Source organism: Camellia sinensis, chromosome 5, assembly GCF_055761805.1.
Source record: "Camellia sinensis isolate YWXY chromosome 5, ASM5576180v1, whole genome shotgun sequence".
In the NCBI taxonomy this organism is placed as follows: domain Eukaryota; kingdom Viridiplantae; phylum Streptophyta; class Magnoliopsida; order Ericales; family Theaceae; genus Camellia; species Camellia sinensis.
In genome coordinates, this window is record NC_138965.1 from 171850561 (window position 1) to 171872315 (window position 21755).

At 34.4% G+C, this 21755-nt stretch overlaps 1 protein-coding gene across 5 annotated transcripts; it reads right to left on the minus strand.

Moving 5' to 3' along the window:
* Positions 1-9300: 9300 nt before the first annotated feature.
* On the minus strand, positions 9301-17858 carry LOC114271082 (uncharacterized). Of its 5 annotated transcripts, none has more exons than XM_082868045.1 (6): positions 17670-17858; positions 17501-17530; positions 17299-17366; positions 10633-10829; positions 10360-10428; positions 9301-9600 (listed from the first exon to the last, which is right to left on the minus strand). In XM_082868045.1, exons 4-6 carry the CDS (start codon positions 10780-10782, stop codon positions 9388-9390), a joined length of 432 nt encoding a protein of 143 aa, XP_082724171.1. In that variant the 5' UTR covers positions 10783-10829; positions 17299-17366; positions 17501-17530; positions 17670-17858; the 3' UTR covers positions 9301-9387. The 5 variants fall into 5 exon arrangements, 4 of the variants coding, with proteins under 4 accessions (XP_082724171.1, XP_082724169.1, XP_082724172.1 ...); XM_082868043.1 differs by having other exon boundaries at positions 17463-17530; XM_082868046.1 differs by lacking the exon at positions 17670-17858 and having other exon boundaries at positions 10633-10811; positions 17501-17623.
* Positions 17859-21755: the final 3897 nt, after the last annotated feature.

Here is a 21755-nt window from a genome sequence, read left to right on the forward strand (position 1 = left end):
TTTCCTTTGGTCAAGTGTATATCTTTTAAGGTTTCTATTCTATGGTGTTCTATCGTTTTGTGGTTGCCGCAATTTTTGAGTGATGCTACATATCCACTATATAGAAGGTAGTGTGGTCAACATTAATAGCACATCATTAATAAATACACATGAAATTCAGTTCTTTTGTCAAGTGATAAAAAAAAATTGGTATGCTATGTAATTGTGCTACTTTTTCTTAATTTTATGAATATTTCATAGTTCGATTATTCAGCAGCATTACATTATTAAAGAATGGGTTTAATAGCTTTGTTATTCACATCAAATTAGTTAAATTGTTTTTTAGTTAAACTAGTGATATTATTCATCAAAAATGGATGTCCATCAGTCTTGCTAGAATATCTTGCTAATTTATGATTGCTACAGTACTTTACTACAACAAGTGAGGTACTGTTCATCGCTACAACACGGAGATTAGTGTTACCGGATGTCCAGCCAGTCAAAATATTTTTTTTTTTTGGTATTTTTTAAGAATTGTTTGGTTGCTTACTCATCAATTTAATAATAATAAAAAAAGAATAACAAACGCAATAAGAAAATAATATTTTAATAAAATTAAGTTAGAATAGAGAGTAAAGAGGTAACTAGTTAAAATAGTAAAATATTTTTTTTAATTATAATTTGACTAAAATTGGAAGAGGCTGGTGTGTGGATGTTCTTACAATCCTACTCAACATGTATATAGTTGGAAGTGCCCAAGAACCATACAGTCTGTTCTCTGCGCTTCTTTTTTTTTTTTTTTTTTTTTTTGGCAAGGGGTTTGACTGGATGGTTGGTAAAGGAATGAAGGCCTATTGGCAATATGTAGTAGGGCTCCTTTTGGGCAAGAAATGACTCTGTTATTGCCATGGATCCTTTATACCTTAGCCCTTCTCAAATCTTCTCTATCACATAGATCAAGACTTGATCATGTGATAGAGAGTGAATTTCAATCAAGACTTGATCGTGTGATAGATATTGAATTTGAGACGGGGATGGAAGACGGGGACTGATATTGTTTTTCAACCAAAAAATTGGTAAGAAAAGCTTTGGTGCCTTTTGTTCTCAAAATGTTCCTTCATATTTCTGCACATTACTGCATTTAGAGGGCTGCTTTAACAGGGGAAGTATTGATGTGGGCATTTGGGAAGTTGTTATTCTAGTAGATTATTCTAGTAGATTATCAGTTTGGGGGCGAAAATTCAAAACAGCCCCTGAACCACCGTGTGACTCTCATGGGTAGCTTCTCCATGACAAATAGGACTTGTGACAACTAACGAAATGTAATTCGGATCCGTTGGTTGGGAGTTAGAGCCGAATATGCCCAAAACTGATAATTGATTCATCATGGAAGGTTGCTTTTGTGATTGAACATACATTTCTACATATTTCCTTTTGTGATTGAACTTTATTTTGGTTATTATTTTTCTCACATGTTCTAATATCTTCAATGAAATGGCACTGACAAACATTAATAAGTAGGGATAGTTTTATATCCAATCTAATGATTCAAGTGTTCTTTGTAAACAATTAATGAGGAAGTTGGTAAAAAGAATAGTTTCTATTCACATCGGGCTTTGATATTGGTTTAGCCATAGAATTTGGATACATGTTGCATACAAATAAAAGATTGTTACATTAGCTTTATGTTAGTAATGACAGATTTAGTAATGATTGTTCTGCATTTAACAATGTTCCTTATAACAAAAGACTTTAGAAAGACTGATAATTGATTCATCATGGAAGGTTGCTTCTTTGATATGTTATTTGTAACTTGTTCCCAAATTCATTCATGAAGTTGGGCATTTTTGGGTCCAATTCTAACGTTTTTTTGTTTTTTTTTGTTTTTTATAGATGACTTTGTTGCGTGGACTTTCAGAGTAATATTTTGGTGTATGGAGAAGAAATTTCACTTTTGTATAGAACTAATGTAATACTTTTGTTATCCCCGGCGTTTGTGCAGTTCACTATTACTGATACAAAAAACTTTTGGCAGCCAATAGATAATTACAGGCATGGTACATGGATCACTTTTTGTCGTCGTACATATATATGATTTTTTGTCGTGGTACATAGATGTACTTTTGTCTTGGTACATACATCACCTTTTGTCGTGGTACAGATTACGTGGTAATTTGTACCATGCCAAATAGTCATTTCACATGGTAGTAAATGTATTTTTAGTATATGGAAGGCTTTACTTTTTGTATGATTCTATATTTTGTATGAAATTATTATTTTTATTTGGACAATAGTTGGTTTGTGTGTACTTTGACAGTTATAGTTATTTATTTTTTGTATACAAAAATTGACTTTTGGCGACTAAAAATTTAGTCGCCAAAAGTGAAAAGTCTTGTAGTGTGTGTCAAAGTCATTTATATCCGACGTCATCATTTGGACATAATGACAACATGACACTAGTAGTGGCAACAATGCTATTATAATGGGCTAAGTCGATGATGATGGTTGTGTTTCAGTGGATCAAAGGGCATGATTAATTGAAGTTAGTAACAATAACATTGCTGTTTAATTCACTAATAATGACAACGAAAGAAAGAGTGAGAGTGAGAGAGAGAGAATTAAAAACGAGAAACGTAGTTGGAGTGTCATGCGTTTTTGTTAGTGATAATGTTTGAGGTAATGAAAACACAAGAACAAAATTACATATAAATGGCAACCGATAAACCGATCAATTACTATTCGAATATTGACTAAATTGATATTAATGATTAGGCTTTACTAATTCATTGGGAACTATGAATAAGTTGGGAATTAATTGGTTTAGTGTGGCTTATGAAAACTAATTGATTACTGAATCAATTAGGTTTATTATATCAAGGATCCCTACAATCAATTGTCCAATCAATTGTCATATTTCAATCTCCCTTATATTCTAATGGATTGTACAATCAATTGTGAAAGTTCAAAACTCTAGCCACTAATCGATTATATAATCAATTGTGGTCTTTCAATCCAATCGATTTTGCAATCAATTATGATTTTCCATTCACTCCAATATGGTATACCAATTGATTACACAATCAATTGTGTTTGAAAATTTAAAAGTTATGACGTTTTGTTAATGTTGTTATGATTTTTGGGACAAAATTATAATCAACATGCCATGTTATGATTCATTGATAAAAGTTATGATAGTTTGTTAATGTCGTTATGATTGTGGGAAAAAAAGTTATACTCAATGTGTTATGGTTATGAATCGTCACTAAAAGTTATGATTTGTACCACCAAAAGTTATGATTTGTACCACCAAAAGTTATGATTTGCCATGGTGAATCATAATAAAAAATGTTACGATTCAAATGTTATGATAATTAATTACAAATAACTATATTTGTTATGAGTTGTTATCATATTGTTATGATTTATAGTGTCTTTGTTATGACACTTTGGTGAATATTATGACATTGTTATGATTCATTGTAATATTGTTATGATATTACAATGAATGTTATGATTCTTTCTGTAACCTGTTACATGACCGGTTTAGCAGGTCATTGTTTATGATGTGGCACGATATGGGCCATAGAATAAGTGCATATCATATGCCCTTTTATAAGGTGCACATTGTAGACTTTCCCATGTTTCTTTTCTCATTCTGTTAAACTTGTCTGATGCAGTTGCAGAATGGAGCAAAACTTCTAGATTCTGGGGCTGTCAGGGCCACACGATTTCTGTGGCGATATCCAATTGCTCGAATCCTGCTGCTTTTCTATTTGGTGAGAATATATATCACCAATTATTTTATTTTTTAGTTTTTGGGATTTCCTGTTTTGATGAAAGAGTCTACTTGTTAAAAATTGTTAATAGTGCTTTGAATTGCGTAATGACCATGCTGAGTCATCCACAGGTATTTGTGCATCTTTTCTTGATGTATCTGCTACATCGTCTGCAAGTATGAATATGTTGCTACCAGCAAATTCTGTTTTTTTTGTTTTTTTTTTTTCAATAGTAGATAAATACTATATTTGTTAGCATTAATGATAGGTCTATCTATTGAAAACTACCATGGAGAACACTTTATTGATCATGAGCATGATGGCCATTTTGTTAAACAAAAAATAACCGTAGATGTACAGAATGTATAACAAAGAGAAATGTGCATGCCGCATGCACCACAGACGCATATATTAGGTTCTCAGATACAGAGGGACAGTCGGTCTTGAAAGACGGTGGTAATGAAGACTTCTAAGAGGCAAATTTGTCGTGCTCTCTTTTGAATGTATGTTCGGAATGGAGGTTTAATCTTAAGTATCAAGTGGCCTCTATGGTGTTCGTATTTTAAACAACGACAACGATGAATGTGGACCATTTTCATTTCCAAGTTAACCAATGAGTGCCTAAGCATTTTGTTGTTGTGATTATTGTCGTTCTAGCTATTGATTAAGCCTGTTTTCAAATCCTCTAATTCAGACGAGAGGCAGCTTTTTTTTTTTCCTTTTTTTACTGAAACTTGGATTCGTGAATATCTACTATTTACAGTCTACTGATGCATGTTCTGTGCAATGAGTAGGAACAAGCAGATTCTTTTCCTCTAGAGAAGTTGCCGAATCTATGGGACTCGCCAACCATACTTTACAATGAAAGGTAGCTCTGCACGAGGCCATTCGCAGACAATGCTGGCATTGCCTATTTGTGACAACTACAACATTGTTAGTTCTCTATGTAGACACGAGCTTGTTCCTCCACAAACCACAAGAGTAATTAAGCACGGCGAATGGGGTCAATCTGTTCAATACTAATGCAGGGAAAGTCTTTTCTTCCCTGAATCCACTGCCAGTAGTGGGAAACGCTATGCAAGTTATGCTTAGGCAAGTTATGTTTGATGCAACTCATGCAAGTTACTATTTTTTTTATTATTTTAATTTTTTTGGGTCAAAAATGTTTTGTACCCAAGAAAAAAATAAGCCAGATGCATTCAAAAAGTAAAAGTGTATGACTGTAGATTCAAACTTTGATGGGGGTGTGAACTAATACCCAAATGGATCTAGTTTACATATTTCAAATTTTAAATATTTTTTTTGGGTAGGCAAGAGTTACTCTGTCACCATTCGTTCCACTTTTGACTGGAAAAAATTATGTGGTGTAAGATCTACCTTGTTGCATATAAGAATCTTAGGGTGTGTTTGATTGGACGGACTGGAAAATGGAGGATTAGAATCCATCAGACTTGAGTCCTGGGACTGTGAATCTCCCGGACTATTTGGTCGGATTGGATATGTATCCTGTGTTTGTTTTTTCATAGGATTAGATGTCTGGATAGGACTATTTTCAGTGAATTCAACGTTTGGTTGAACGGACTGGATAGGATAAATGAACAAAAGACTATTTTACCCTTTTTCAATTGTTTACTAAGTAATAGCAATATTAAACATATCTTTAATATTTTAATTATTTTTAATTAAATAAATTCGTTTTTTTAAATTAAATTAAATAAATAAATAAAATATCAATAAAATTTGTTTTAAATCATTACTGTATAACAAATCATTATTTTTTTTACATGCAAAACTTTACTGTGTTTGTTTATTTACACAATTAAATAAATTTATTTTTTTACACAATTAAATAAATAAATAACCACTAAATTTGATTTAATAAAATACTGTATAACCTGTATAAAAAATTTATATTATTTTTTTAATTAAAATTTTAAATAAATTTTAAATAAAACACATATTAAAATTTAAATAATGAAATTAAATAAATTATAAACAAAATTTTAAAATAAAACATCAATAAAATATCTATAAAAAATTATTTTAAAAATTTAAATAAATAAAACATCAATAAAAAGTTAAATAAAATTATTTTATTTTTAAATTGAGACATTTCAATTTTATTGAATTTTATTAAGTATAATACATAATTAAATAGTAGATGGTCAAAATGGTCATTTTCGCATCTAATCCCAACAGTGAATAGTCCCCCACATTCTATCCTCCCCCCAGGACACAATAGTCCCCCATATGGGGGACATGGAGTCCGCGGACTCCATGTCCGGCGGACTAAAAAAAAATCAAACGGCAGATAAGGAATACTATTTGGATTATAATCCAAATAGTGGATAGTCCCCCCTCCAATCCCCCCAATCAAACACGCTCTTAGGGTGTGTTTGATTGGGAGATAAGGGGGGATTATTTATTGTGTGGATTGTAATTCGGGAGAAACATTCAATCCGGTATTTGGTTTTTTTTTTAGTTTGCCGGACATGGAGTCCGGCTGGACTCCTTATCCCTCATATAGGGGATTATATTATTCTGGGAGAGGGGGGAGGGTGTGGGACAATTTTGGAGAGACTATTTACTGTTAGGATTAGATGGTAAAATGACCATTTGGACCCTCTACTATTTGATTACGTATTATATTTAGTAAATTTTAATAAAATTTAAATGTCTCAATTTAAAAATAAAATTATTTTATTTAACTTTTTATTGATGTTTTATTTATTTAATTTTTTTAAAATAATTTTGATAGATATTTTATTGATGTTTTATTTTAAAATTTTGTTTATATGTTATTTAATTTCATTATTTAAATTTTAATAGATGTTTTATTTAATTTCATTGTTTAATTATTATTATTTTTAAAAACAAATTTATTTAAAATTTTAATTAAAAAAATAATATACATTTTTATTGATATTTTATTTGTTTTATTTTTAAAAAATTAATTTATTTAATTGTGTAAAAAAATAAAATAAAATAAATTTTTATTTAATCTAGCCAAAAATAATTAAAATATTAAAGATATGTTTAATATTGCTATTACTTAATAAACAATTGAAAAAATGTAAAATAGTCTTTTGCTCATTTATCACATCGAGTCCGTTTAACCAAATATTGGATTCACTAAAAATAATCTTTTCTAGATATCTAATCCCATGAAAAAACAAACCCAGGATACACATCCAATCTAACCAAATAGTTTGGGAGATTCACAGTTTTAGAATTCAAATTCGATGGATTCTAATTCTCCTTTTTCAATCCGTTCAATCAAGCACATCCTTAATGGATTAAGTGAAAAGTTGTAATCTTTGGATTGCCAATAATTTCCTTTTTGACTCATTATTTGCCAACAACGCGTTTAAACTTCGGGGTTAAAAGAGATTTTAAATGGTGTATTGGACAACTTTAGGGGTTTGGATTGACTTTGCCACTTCTAATCTATATATAGCAGTGTAAATAAAATTGATGTAATCAAATTGACAATTCAAGACTAACCAAAATTTCAAGATTCCTTCTGTTTTTTTATAATTTATGGTCTGTTTCAGTTTTACACCCATACAAGCTAAACTAACCGAAATATTCTATCTAAATACTTTTCATTTTAATTTTTAAGTATTAGAACATAAGCAATTAATAATTTAAGTTTTGTTAAAAAATATTTAAAATTGAAGTATTTATAGAACAACTTTTATCATTTTTCTTCATTTACTTTCAATGAGATTTTATAAAACTTTTTAAAATCTTAAGACAAATAAAACATAGTTGTATCTTGCGGTCGGTTGCGATTTATCAATTAATAAAATTGAAAATTTTGATTTAATGTTAAATTCTCCTTCAATCTTGACCGAATCGAGTCATTTATATTGTATATATATATATATATATATATATTTCTTAGGAAAGTAATATAAATTATTTTTTCAACAAATAATTTTAACAGATAAAAACAAATATATAAGAAGGGTATATTGATCATTTTAATTGAATTTGTCCTTTTAGACAAATTGATTAAGTGCCTGGATCTGTCGCCTTATAAAATTACAATTCAAATTTACTGTAAATTACAAATACATTCCTTGAGATTTGCTTAAAATACAAATTGTCTCCTGTAGTTTGAAAAATTACAAATATCCCCTTGTTAAAAAAATTTATTTAACAGAATTAACTAAAAAAAAGAAATTTATAATTGTTCTCCTATACAATAATAAAATTACCTAAATTATTAATTGAAACATATTTATAACATCATTAAAAACTGTTAATTGACTTGATGATTTATTAATAAAATGGACAATTTATTATGAAATTAGAAATCTCAGGGGGGTGGAATGCAATTTTCAGAACTACATAGAGCAATTTATATTTTAATCTAAGCTTAAGAGATGTATTTGTAATTTACCCTTAAATTTATGAACTGAATATCCTAAAAATATGTGACATTTTTAAGTTTCTTTATCAAGACCCATAATAAAATATCTTTTAACTTCCTCATGTTTAATTTTTTAACTTTCTAATTAACTTGTCTTTCTAAATTTATTTTTGAGAAAATTATTTATAAGTCATATTGGGGAGACTTATGATATATATGGTCCTACTAAAAAACTTATGTTTCCATAAGTCTTGTGGGAAGTTTGTTGACACATTGACCCTCAATATTAGTTGTTAATATCATAAATAATAGTAAAACCATATATAGGAAATTAAATGTTAACATAGATCATATCTATATAAACGTAACATAACGTAACACCTACATAAACGTAACGTGACACCTGTACGTAACGTGACACCTACATAAACGTAACGTGACACATGTACATAACGTGACACCTACATAAACGTAATGTGACACCTATAGGAAATTGAATGTTGCCATAGATCATATCTACATAAACGTAACGTAACGTGGTACCTACATAAACGTAACGTGACACCTATGATCTATGACAACATTCAATTTCCTACATAGATCATATTTATATGAAACGTAACGTGACACCAACATAAACCAATAACATTTTCACATTCAATTTAAAAAAATAAAAACTCATTAAGTTTTCGAAACGTAACGTGACACATTACGTTACGTTTATGTAGGTGTCACGTTACGTTACGTTTATGTAAGTGTCACGTCACATTACATTTATGTAGGATCTTGTGAAATACATTTACTACAGGAAATTAGAGTTTTAGAGACGTTTCAAAAACGCCTCCAAAAGCCTCAAAAACGCCACCAAATGTTACAGCGACGTTTAATATTTTCGTCGCTGATCTGGCCACCGCAATAGCTTTGCAACTTTTGAAAAACGTCGCTAAAAATATTAGACGGCGTTTTTGAAAACGCCGCAAAATCTTTGACATTGTTGGAACTTCCGTTAGTAACAGATGACGTCATAATGACGTCATTTAATGGCGTTTTTACCAAAAACGCCAATTTTTTATTTTTTTATTTTTTTTGGGTGTGTGTTATCATATAAAACTGAAAAAACAGACCAACTCAGTTCCCATCAGTTGCTTTTGCAACAACACACACCAATGAAGCAAAGATGACATACTATTCAATCCAAAGTACCAATAAAAATTAACAGCTTTAAGCATCAATACAAATTAACAGCTTTAAGCATCAATACAAATTAACAACTAGTAGCAAATCTAACAACAATACACAATACTCTAAATAGCAATTCACTACATCAAGCAGTTCCAAAAGCTGCTTCTCACAATTGGTCACATCAACCCAAACTTCCACCTGAGTTGTCGGCTTGTCTCCAAGGTGTTCAGAATTTGCAAGTGTATGCCGATTAGCACCAATATTGACATCTAAGATTTCATTTAACTGCATCACATTGATTAATCAAATGCACAGAAATCTCCAGCTTAAAATCTTACTGTATGTTAACCCCAAAAATAATGAAATCACAGATTTCAACAATGTATTTCATAACTATAAATTACATTAAGTGAAATGTTACACCATGTCTTTTGATTCTAAATATGATGTAGAACATGCGGTGTTAGTTAGTTTAGGCATCCAGTCAAAGTTGCAAATTTGGGCCAGAACCACCCATGTTCGATCTGAAACAGCCCAACAACAAAAATTCACTGCTTCACCGTGACCTAAGCCACCAAAGTCTCTTATTTTGGCTCCCAAATTCACATTTGTTCCCCTTTCTAGAAAGTTTTAATTTAGTTATGACTTAATTTAGGAGTTTTCTTTCTTTTTTTTTTTGACACTTTTCTTATACTTTATAGTATCTCAGTTTGAATCTAATAGAAATTTGTAATTGTTGGTACTTTTGTTCATTATTCTATGTCTTGTTAGGAATAGGATTATTATTTTATATCAAGGGTTGTAAACCTTCACTGAAGTATCTCAGTTTTAATAATATTGGTCTTTCAGTGAGGCTTATTTAATGGTGGATCCTGGTCCTCAGAATAATATGCAACAAGGTGTTCCTACAATGAACATAAAACAAACACCCACAGACTATTAACATTTCAACACTACCATCCTTAACCCAAATCGGTTCTAACATTTCAATACTGCCACAGTTGAACCAGAGACACTCCGTTTATATATTAAGACCAACATTACCTTCGGCGTGGAACTTTCAGATGATTCAGCAAGCAATGCTTGCATCAACTCTTCCTTCTCCAATGCTAACTGCAAACACAAAGTCCAAAACTCGGTAATTCTAAAAGTATACTCAATAATATTACTTCAATTATTTCACCAGGAAATTAAAAATATCAAATATGAAAAAGGGAAAAATATAGATATCAAAACCTTACAAAAATGAAATAAAAAAGGTTCATCCTGCAAGAAACAAGTGAACTGAAATCTATATAAAGATGGAACACATGCTACCTCAGAAATTAATGTGTTAATGTTTTGAATCGTTTTCATTTGATCAACTGGAATATTTAAAGATGAGACTTCAAGATTGAACTGTCTATTTTCAGGGAGCAACGAGGAACTGGTGGCTTCACTTCTGAGAAAAGGTGCAGTACTGTGCATTTCCTGGTTGGAGGTGTCCGCTGTAGCATCTGCATCATCCTCATGGACTAAATTAACAATAAACACAACCAAAAGAGTGATCAAATTCATACAATGAAAACGACTGTTAAAGCACGATGTAACAAGCCCGCGGGGGACCTCGCTACAGTTCGGACTCGACTTTTTGTCAGTCACGGTTCTAAGTCTGAACCAAAGAGTCCAAGTCTGGCAAATCGCTTTTAGAAAACAGATTTTTTTTTTAAAGAAGTGCCAAACATGGACTGCTTTGTCAGATACAGAGTCGCCACCTAAATATTTTATTTTGGAAAATTTAGGAAACCCTGACTCGGTGCCAAAAGGCCACGTGTCCGTCATCACCAAAGTTGCCTCGGCTCGGGAACTTGGGTACAATTGGGGAAGGTCACTTCGTGAGCACCCCCGCTCGCCCGGTCATAGACCGGCCTCTACTAACCATGATATCAATTTTTGAAAACATTGTGAGTTCTTATTCCGGTTATTAGCCTAGTTTACTATGTGATGCTCGCAGCATACGAGTATAGACTGGGTCGCCCAAATTGGAACAAAACATTTCATGCTTGTTTTTGAAAATGGTTTGCTACCCGCAGGTAGGCTTGAAACATTTGATGATTTATTCCAATTCAGATAACCCAACCTTCACCCACAGGCATTCAGGCAGTTATATCAGATAAGCACATAGCCTCATGGTAAACATGCTATCATGGCATTCACTCACACGCATGCAAGGATGCTAAAACATAAAGCTTACCGAGTACTCCAAGCCAAAATAGAAACTTCATTAGAAATCATGCATGATCCTAATTATATAGAAATGCCTAATGCAACACATGCAAAATGCAACTATAGCAGGCTTGGCTATTCTAAACATGGCATATGGAATGCTACAGCTAACATGTATTCAATTTGGAATTGAAATTACAATGCAGTTAGTATGATGCGCCAAGCCCGGTGCATGCAATACAGATGAATGGTGCGAACATGCTGTCATACTGTATGCTAATTTAAACATGCCCTAATCTAACCATCATAAGCGGATAAATAAAAGGGAAGAAAGACGTGGGGTTGGAAGACATACATCACACTCACCCACACTTATTACAGCATTGCCCTCGCTCAGAGGGTCCGAATAAATATACAGTCCAAATATTACAGTCCCCAAATAAAAGAATATTACAGTCCAAAATATTACAGAATCCTAATTAATTAATGAATTAACTAAGAAAGCAAGTAAAACTGGCGTGCAAGCCAGGGACTGCCTTGCTTCTGATGGATGATGCATGTCCGGGTTGCCTTGCGCGGAAATCCACCGGAATGCCCCAATTAGCCTCTGTTTACACCTGTCTTGAAATGCGTGCCAAGCCCCAAAAGGTTGCTGATTCTTCATTTTGCTGCAACAGAGAGCAGGAAAGGGGCATAGCAATGTATTTGCACAGATATATGCATGTCTCGATCCTTGTACCACCAATCACGCATACCAAGGCATGATGGCAGAGGAGTCGAAATGCACAACTCAATATAGAATGAATGCACATGAAACTACAGCTAAAACCTAACTCCATCATGGATAATCCGGAGTATCGGTGACTGGGGAATTGAGACACATTCCGTCACTCGGAGTACGAAATGTACCTCGTTTCCCGTGCCCGGACCAACTCCTATTCCGGACACAATGCGATATGCATGATATGCATGAAATGCAACTAAGATGCAATCCTAACATACTCAATGCTATGAAAATGAGATGCCTCAAAGTGCGTGCACACGGGCACGCAAACCGAGAAAATGCAAGAATGCAATCTAAGATACAACCTAGTATGCACAATGCTACGAAAATAAGGTGCCTCGAAGTGCGTGCACTCAGGCACGCAAACCGAGAAAATGACGTGTCTCGAAATGCGTGCACGCGGGCACGCAAATCGAGGCGATGATATGTGTCTCGAAATGCATACACGCGGGCACGCAAACCGAGGCGATGATATGTGTCTCGAAATACGTGCACGCGGGCACGCAAACCGAGGCGATGATATGTGTCTCGAAATACGTGCACGCGGGCACGCAAACCGAGGCGATGATATGAACAATGCGAATGACATGAAAATGAGATGCCTCGAAGTGCGTGCACACGGGCACGCAAACCGAGGCAATGGCGGAATGTGATGAAATGACATGGAAATGACAAATGGGCTTATACCAACATGAGTGAGCCTCAGCCACACTCACATAGGATGCCGGCGGATAAAAAAGGAGTGCCTCGAGATGCGTGCACACGGGCACGCAAACTGAGGCGATGCAAAATGCGATGTAATGGCATGGAAATGACAAATGGGCTTATACCAACATGAGTGAGCCTCAGCCACACTCACATAGGATGCCGGCGGATAAAAAATGGAGTGCCTCGAAATGCGTACACACGGGCACGCAAACCGAGGCAATGGTAAAATGCTATGAAATGGCATGGAAATGACAAATGGGCTTATACCAACATGAGTGAGCCTCAGCCACACTCACATAGGATGCCGGCGGATAAAAAAGGAGTGCCTCGAGATGCGTGCACACGGGCACGCAAACCGAGGCGATGCAAAATGCGATGAAACATGGAAAAAGTGATATGCAAGCATGCCAATGGAATTTCAGCACTAAAATATGGGGGAACACAGTCCCGAAATGAAGCGAAATGACATGAAATGCAAGGAAATGTCCCGAAATGCGAATTTAGGCACCCGAAATGGCCTATAGCTATGCCAAACATGCACAATATGGACATGTAATGCAAAGACAGAATCTAGACAGTCCCAAAAGATGCACTTTCACAGTTATAAACATGGCCAAACAGCAAGTATAGGTAAGGGAAAAATAGCATGCAAGAATAGGGGCCAAAAAAGGGGTAATGAAGCAAGTGGTATAAGCAAAACCCAAACTGAAAAATTTCCTTCTACAACACTGAAGAAGGACTAAAAATATGAATATTTACAGTATATGGCAGCCCTCAAATCAGTATACAAACATGATAGAAATGTGATGCAAAATTAGGCTCAAAAATGGCTATAACATGAAGTATACAAAATATTCACCAAACAGAAAAAAAGTGTGAATGAAACATGAAGTATAGGCCACAATAAGACCACTTTCAGTTCGGACCAAGGTCCAAAAACAGAAGCAAAGAGGGTTGCCAATTTATGCAAAAATGGGGCCAAATAAGGGATATAACTACAAGTGACACATGGAGACACCAAACAATGTTGAGCCCTTCTCCAATGTTGAAGAGGGGCTCAAAATAAGCCCAATATCAGTTTACAACATGCTCGAAAATAAATTGGTCATGGGTCAAAAATAGCATGCAAAACTATGACATACAAGAGGATCAATGAAGCAAGTGTGTTATGGAGGGCTCAAACAGGGTTGAGCCCTTAATGAAAAGTGAAGGTGAGCTCAAAAGATGACCCTTTTCAGTTAGGGCCGGAGCTTGAAACCAAAAAGAAGTGGGGCTTAGAAATAGATCAAGAAAAAGGGTCAAAAGGGTAAAAGTGTTACTTACCCTTGAAGATTCAAACTTTTGTTGCTTCTTGGATGGATTTGCAGCTTCTTTAGCCTTCAAGAATCCTTCCTTGTTGCTGGAAATGAGATGGTGGTGGTAGAGCTTGGTGGTGTAGAAGGAATGATGGTTAGGGGCTTAGGGTTTTTTGAAGAATTGAGAAGGAAGAAGATGGACTTGGCTATGGAAGCTTGAAGGAGAGTTTTTCTAACCCCAACAAAGAACAAGGTTTGCTTGCTATATAGGCCAAAGAAGGGGTGTAAAGGTGGGGGAAAAGGAGGGTAAAACTCCCCCACAAAATATCCCCCGGATACAGATAATATCTGGGGGATATTGCCCCACAGCTGTAAAGTGCACAGTGCAAGGAAGCAGGCCGACCCATTACTTTTGTTGGAGGTGGCCGGCCGGCCACACCCCCTAGCCGGCCGGCTAGGGGTCAAAAGGTTCAATGAGATTTTCTGGCCGGCCAGCTACTGGGGAGGTACTCCTATGTGTGTAGATCACAACCATGTGGTTGAAATTCCAAGAAAGTGGGTCCAAGGGGTTCAACATTGGCTCGAAAAGAGGGGGTCAAAAGGGTCAAGTTGAATTACTGGCCGGCCATGAACTTTTAGTGGCCTCTCATGCGTGTACATCACAGATATGTGGTTCAAAGTTCAAGAAAAAAGGTCCAAGGGGTTCAACATTAGCCCGGAAGAAAGGGGTCAAAAGGGTCAGGTAACCTTAATGGCCGGCCACCAACTTTTAGGGGCCTCCCAGGTGTGTAGATCACAGATATGTGGTTGAAAGTTGGCAACACTAACCCTAGGGTGTTCAACATTAGCCCGGAAGTTGGAAAAACGGGCGTCGGGAGGCTCCGGAGGAGAGATAATTGGTTGCTGCAACAATTGCTGGCCTCCCACCCTTCAGTGACCTTCCTTGTGATAAAACAGAGGTACCTGCCAAAAATGAACGAAAACCGTTGCAAAACGAATGTTCGGGAGCCAAAACACGCAGTTCGGGATTCCGAAAATGGGCTGTTAAGCACCGAAAATGGCATTCGGCCACGAAGTGGGTTTCTCAGACCCCAGTGTCCCTCAAAAGGGAGAAAATAATAAGTATGCCAAAAATCAGAGCAATAGGAGATGGTTAAGCGGTCCCGAACCGAGGCACACGGCCTGACGGCTCCGAAAACCGGAAACCGGACTCCGAAATGGGCAAAATGGCCTACGGCCACCAAATGTAGCCTACGGACATTGAGAGATGGTCTATGGGACCTCTCCCTCCCCTCAGGAAAAGAAACAGAGAAAACCGAGTCTGGTTCGCAAACCGAGACAAGGCACAGAAGAGGGTTCGGAAGTCCGGAGGTAAGGCTCACGGCCGTGACTCTGAAACTTCTGAACAAGCACATTATGCAACATCACCAAGCGCTCAATCGGTGACATCTGAGTCTTAAGGTCGGTCAAAAATGGGGTGTCTACACACGATCAATATCCAATAATCACTAGTAATGATACAAATCCATCCATGGCTCGCATGGGAGGCAGAGCATGTACACTCAATACCCTGATGTTTTTTTTTTTTTTTTGAGGTTTCATATATGTTTATCAGTAATGAATCAAGATTTTGAATACCCAATTCTTAGATCTTGAACACCTAATTTGTTGATTCCAATTTTTGCACACCCAACTCACATTCCACTTGAGTAATATTCAAGATCAAAAAACAATCCTCAAACAAAAAAGAAAAAGTCTAATACTATAGAAACCAAACATAAACTCAAATTTGAAGATTGTTTAGTTACTTACATTGAAAATAATTTATTCAATAGTATTTTGCTTGTGATTTGAGAAGTTCAAATTGGAAGATTTATTAGTAGTGGGAAATAACCACTGATAAGTGTATTCTTTTTATACAAATTCTAATTTAAGTTCAAGTTTTTGAATACCCTAACCAAATTTAAGTTCAAGTTTTTGAATACCCTAACCAAGTTTTTGAATACCGTAATTGAATCTTATACTTAAAGAACTTAAAGAATAAAATAGTCCATTAACATCTAGCATGACAGATATATAATCACAATGCCAACTGCAATCATCAAAAAATAATTCTTGGTTTCGAAACTATGCTGTAAGAGGATTGAAACAATCCTTGGTTTACAAACTCGCTCTGACACATGCGATTCTCTTGGCAGCAACATAAAAGTAGGTTCCACTTAAGCTTTAAGCTTCAATTATGCCACAATCTAATAAAATTCATACACCAACACTATGTATATATAAGGCTAACGAATAAAAATAAATAGATACACTCAAAATAACTCATGAACAGATTTAAACTCCTAAATAACTCAAACTCCCAATTATTGCTGCCTTATCGATCTTCATCAATTCTCCCCACTAAGAAGAACTCCCATATAGAGAATAAAGAGAAAGATAGCACTCAAATTATTCAGAATTAAAGTATCAAAGATTGTCCTTAACAATCGGAGTGGCAACAGTGATGAAGCCAGAGCATATTATTCATATATTTCAAATCAATGATGAACCCAACACCATTCCAATTAGAAAAACTTCAATCACTTCTGATTCCTTTGAAACCAAAAATAAACTAAAATAAACTAAAATAAAATAAACTTGAATAATAATTTGAAATTTTTTTTTTTAAAAAAAAAAAAAAACCCCACTCAGAACACCCTAAACTCCTTGACATAAATTTACACCAAATTGAATTTTACTCCAATATTTACCAAATCAAGAAATTCTCAAATCTATATTCAAAATTAAATTCTAAACTAAGGTCTCAAATTTTCCACTCTGCCATTAGTTTTTACAATACAGATTCAAATAGCTCCCTTCTTTTTATGATTGAAAATAAAGAGCAAATCCCAAGTAATATTGCAATTCTAACAGCATATATATATATATATATATAACTGTATACACAAAGAAGAGAGAGAGAGAGAGAGAGATCTAATAAAAACTTACAGATTTGAGAAGCCAAATCTCAAATAGGTTTCATGTAGATTAATCGACCAATTGATGAACGATGAGATCTAATAAAAACAGAAAATCAGAAGTGAGAAGCCAAATCTGAGTTAGAATGTAAAAAATCTATTAAAAATAAAAAACCAAAACAAATTGAAACTCACAAAATCGAAAGAGACAACTGCAAATCTGGAGAATCAACCTTCGAATCTTCAAGAATCAACCTTCGAATCTGATGAAGAGATGAGTACAGAGAGTGAGAGAGAGAATTCGAGCAAGAGTGAGAGTGAGACTGCGACAGAGAGAATTCGAGCGAGAGCGAGAGAAACTGCAAATATAGAGAATCAACCTTCGAATCTTCAAGAATCAACCTTCAAATCTTCGACAAACTTCATAGATCTGATGAAGAGATGAGTACAGAGAGTGAGAGTAAGACTGAGAGAGAAAGAATTTGAGCAAGAGCGACAGTGAGACTAAGACAGAGAATGAGAGCAAGAGCGAGAGCGAGACTGAGAGACGACTGCAAATCTGGAGAATCAACCTTCGAATCTTCAAGAATCAACCTTCAAATCTTCAACAAACATCATAGATCTAATGAAGGGATGAGTACAGAGAGTGAGAATGAGACCGAGAGTGAGAGAGAATTTGAGCGAGAGCGAAAGTGAGACTGAGACTGAGACTGAGAGAGACTTCGAGCGAGGGTGAGAGTGAATTCGAGCAAGAGTGAGATAGGATATGTAACGGCATCAGATATGCACCCACAACAGCACTGTTTTGAAATTTAATTAACATAGCACTGTAGTTTTTAATTTTTAATTGATCAATGATGGCGTTTTAATAAAAATGCCATAAAAAAAACGTTGTCGTAGCTTGTTTTTGTTGTAGTGATTCCTATCTAAATAAGACTTGAGACTCTATAAAAAATTACACAGGACTTACCCTAACATAAGTGTCTGAAAAAGCACTTATAAATAAGTCTCCCTTTATTTTTAGGTCAGGTTTGTTTTATGAATTTGATAAAAAATAAAATTAAAAAATAATTTTAAAAAATTATATTTTACTTATTTTTTTTATTTTTCCTATTTAAAATTTATATCTACATTTATAAGTCAAATATCACCAAACAAAGTCAATTTCAATTGGGAAGTCTTTGTTTGAAATGATTGCAGGCAAAAAGTAATAAATATCCGACGGTGGTTGCAGGGTCCTTATGCTGTAAGTAATGCATCAACGGCTTTGATTTACGGATTCAAAGAAACAACAAAGCACGATTCCCTCCTGTTTTTGATTTTGGAGTTTTATAAAAAAAAATAAGGTGATTGATGCATGAATATTAAAGGTTGAAATTGTGATTGAAATAGCTTGAAGATAGGGGCAGGCTTGTTTTAAGTTGACTTTATGAATTAGACAGTGTTGTTAGCTTGGTATGATTTATGATAGGTTTTGTTTTAATAATTTAAATCGTTAAACATGTAAAGTTTGTCAAATATTTTATTTTTGTAAAAAATAATATTATTGGATATCGATAGCTACTTGATCGGATCAGATTTTTGTCAATAATTTATTTTAAAAATTATATCGTTGATAGAAATCTAATTCGATCAAATAGTTATCGATATCTGATCAATATAATTTTTTAAAATACTTGACGAATTCTACACACTAGATGGTTTGAATTATTGAAACAGAACCCGTTGGGAGACAAGCCTCACCCTTTCAAACTATTTTTTATGTTTGGTTTGGTCTTGTTGAATGTGTAATGATAAATTTAATATTTTGTCAGATGTTACAATGGTAAGAAATGGGTATCATAATGAAAAAATATATATACTATAGCCTTTTTAGAATCATTTTTTTGTGGTGAAACATGCCCCATTGGCACTCTCTTAACTTTTTGTTGGATCTTTTTGTTAGAACCCACAAAGGTATATGTGTATAAATTAAATGTATAAAATAAATACACAATAAAATAAAATAATTCAGAAAATAATTATATAAATTATTTTTTGAATTAAATGCTTACAGAAAATAATGTCGAGGCTTGTGTTGGACACAATCTCCTTAAAGTAGATTTCGCCCTCGCTCCGGTGCTTCGAGTTAAAATGGCATCTACTTCCCAGGATACAACGGTTAACATTTGATTTTACAACACTATAAAATCAAGTCTGACGAATCAAAAAATATTGTAACTCTTTCTCTTTATTTTCCTAAAAATAAATGCAGAAAAAAAATAGAGAAACACAGAGAGGGAAGATGAATTTATGATAGAAAAATCTGATTGAAGAATGTTAGAATTGAAGGCTTTTTATAGAAGAAAAGATGGCTATTCCGAACAGGTAAAAACTTGTTCAGACAGATTGAATAGGCATCAAACAGAAATGAATCTGTCCAAACAGATTCAGTTTGAAATGAACAGGTATGAACCTGTTTTGAACCTTTTGAACCTGTTCCGTGAAGGGTAAAATAGTTGGGACCTGTTTGGGTGAAGAAAAAAAAATTGGACCAATTTATTTTGAATTTTGAAACCAAAATAAAAAATAAATTACAAATGTTTTTTGCCCAAAAAGATAAATATTAGGCCGGACAAGCCCAACCCAACCTCACACCACACACCCGCGCCCAAGCCTAGGCCCAGCCTGCCTGACCGGACGGATGGCGGCGGCGCGCGTGTGTGGTTTTAGTTTTGGGTCTAACCTCACCCTTCCACAAACTTGGGTACCCCTTGGGGCTCATCCCAAGTATCCAATGCTAAGGTTTATAAACCCAAACAATTCCTCAAGCCTTTCTAATGTGGACAAGCACATTTCACAAATGTATAGTAAACCCACCAAAATACATTTTCACGAACCCGAAAATGCGCGTTCAATTCTCATTCATCTGGAAATAGTTTTGAGCAACCAAATACACGGTTTTATTCACTGCGCGACATTAAACATGAATCCAATAAAAAAAGTTAAAAATAACGCTCGGGTCCCACCTTAATCAATGCTCAAAGTTAACAAAAAATAAGGATTTTTCCAAAACTATTCCAAAGCTATTTTTCCAATAATCCCCCACATGAATGGAATTCACGATAGCGGACATGCAACAAGATGCAGACAAAGAAAGAGTACATTAAGAAGATACACCACATCAAGATAGGTAGCTTTTGACTTTGAACCTTCTCTAGTGAAAGCTTATCGGACTTACTGGCTAACCAGTGGATGCGATGCCTTGAACTGTTCAGCTGTGTATGTAAGCCAAGACAATAGACTACACATAGTGTATCCGCAAACACAGTTTGGTTCTTACGGTTGTGTTCATTGTGACCCTGAACAACGCCTGGTAATATCTACTATTTTTTCTTTTTTTTTTTTACTGAAACTTGGATTCGTGAATATCTACTATTTACAATCTACTAATGCATGTTCTGTGCAATGAGTAGGAACAAGCTGATTCTTTTTCCTCTAGAGAAGTTGCCGAATCCAGAAGTTGCCGAATCCATGGGACTCGCCAACCATACTTTATAGTGAAAGGTAGCTCTGCGCGAGGCCATTCACAGACAATGCTAGCATTGCCTGTTTGTGACAACTACAACATTGTTAGTTCTCTATGTAGACACAAGTTTGTTCCTCCACAAACCACAAGAGTAATTAAGCATGGCGAATGGGGTCAATCTTTTCAGTACCAATGCGGGGAAAGTCTTTTCTTCCCTGAATCCACTGCTAGTTGTGGGAAGCACTGTGCAAGTTATGTGCGATGCAACTCTTTCTTCATGCTTACATATCTCTAATTACTATTTTATTATTATTATTTTAATTTTTTTTTGGTCAAAAATGTTTTGTACCCAGGAAAAAAAATAAGCCAGATGCATTCAAAAAGTAAAGTGTGTGACTGTAGATTCAAACTTTGGTGTAATGTGAACTAATACCCAAATGAATCTCATATGCATATTTCAAATTTTGAATATTTTTTAGTATTTTTTCTGAGTATGCAAGTGTCACTATTTGTTTGACTTTTGACTGGAAAAAATTATGTGGAGTAAGATTTACCTTGTTTGCATATAATCTTAGGGTGTGTTTGATTGAAGAGATAAAAGGGGATTATTTATTGTGTGGATTGTAATCCGAGGAAAGCATCCAATTCGGCATTTGTTTTTTTTTTTAATCCACTGGACATGGAGTTTGGGGGATTATACTATCCGGGGAGGGGGGTGTGGGACAATTTTGGAGGGCCATTTACTGTTGGGATTAGATGGTAAAATGACAATTTTGACCATCTACTATTTAATTATGTATTATATTTAGTAAAATTCAATAAAATTTAAATGTCTCAATTTAAAAATAAAATAATTTTATTTAACTTTTTATTGATGTTTTATTTATTTAATTTTTAAAAATAATTTTTTATAGATATTTTATTGATGTTTTATTTTAAAATTTTGTTTATATTTTATTTAATTTCATTATTTAAATTTT

Excerpts from the sequence above, each read along its gene's own strand:
- LOC114271082 (XM_082868045.1), bottom strand. The coding sequence starts at position 10,782 with ATGCACAGTACTGCACCTTTTCTCAGAAGTGAAGCCACCAGTTCCTCG. Across the intron at positions 10,429-10,632 it reads TTAACACATTAATTTCTGAG|TTAGCATTGGAGAAGGAAGA; the intron begins GTAGCATGTGTT and ends TTGTGTTTGCAG. Across the intron at positions 9,601-10,359 it reads CTGAAAGTTCCACGCCGAAG|TTAAATGAAATCTTAGATGT; the intron begins GTAATGTTGGTC and ends AATGTGATGCAG.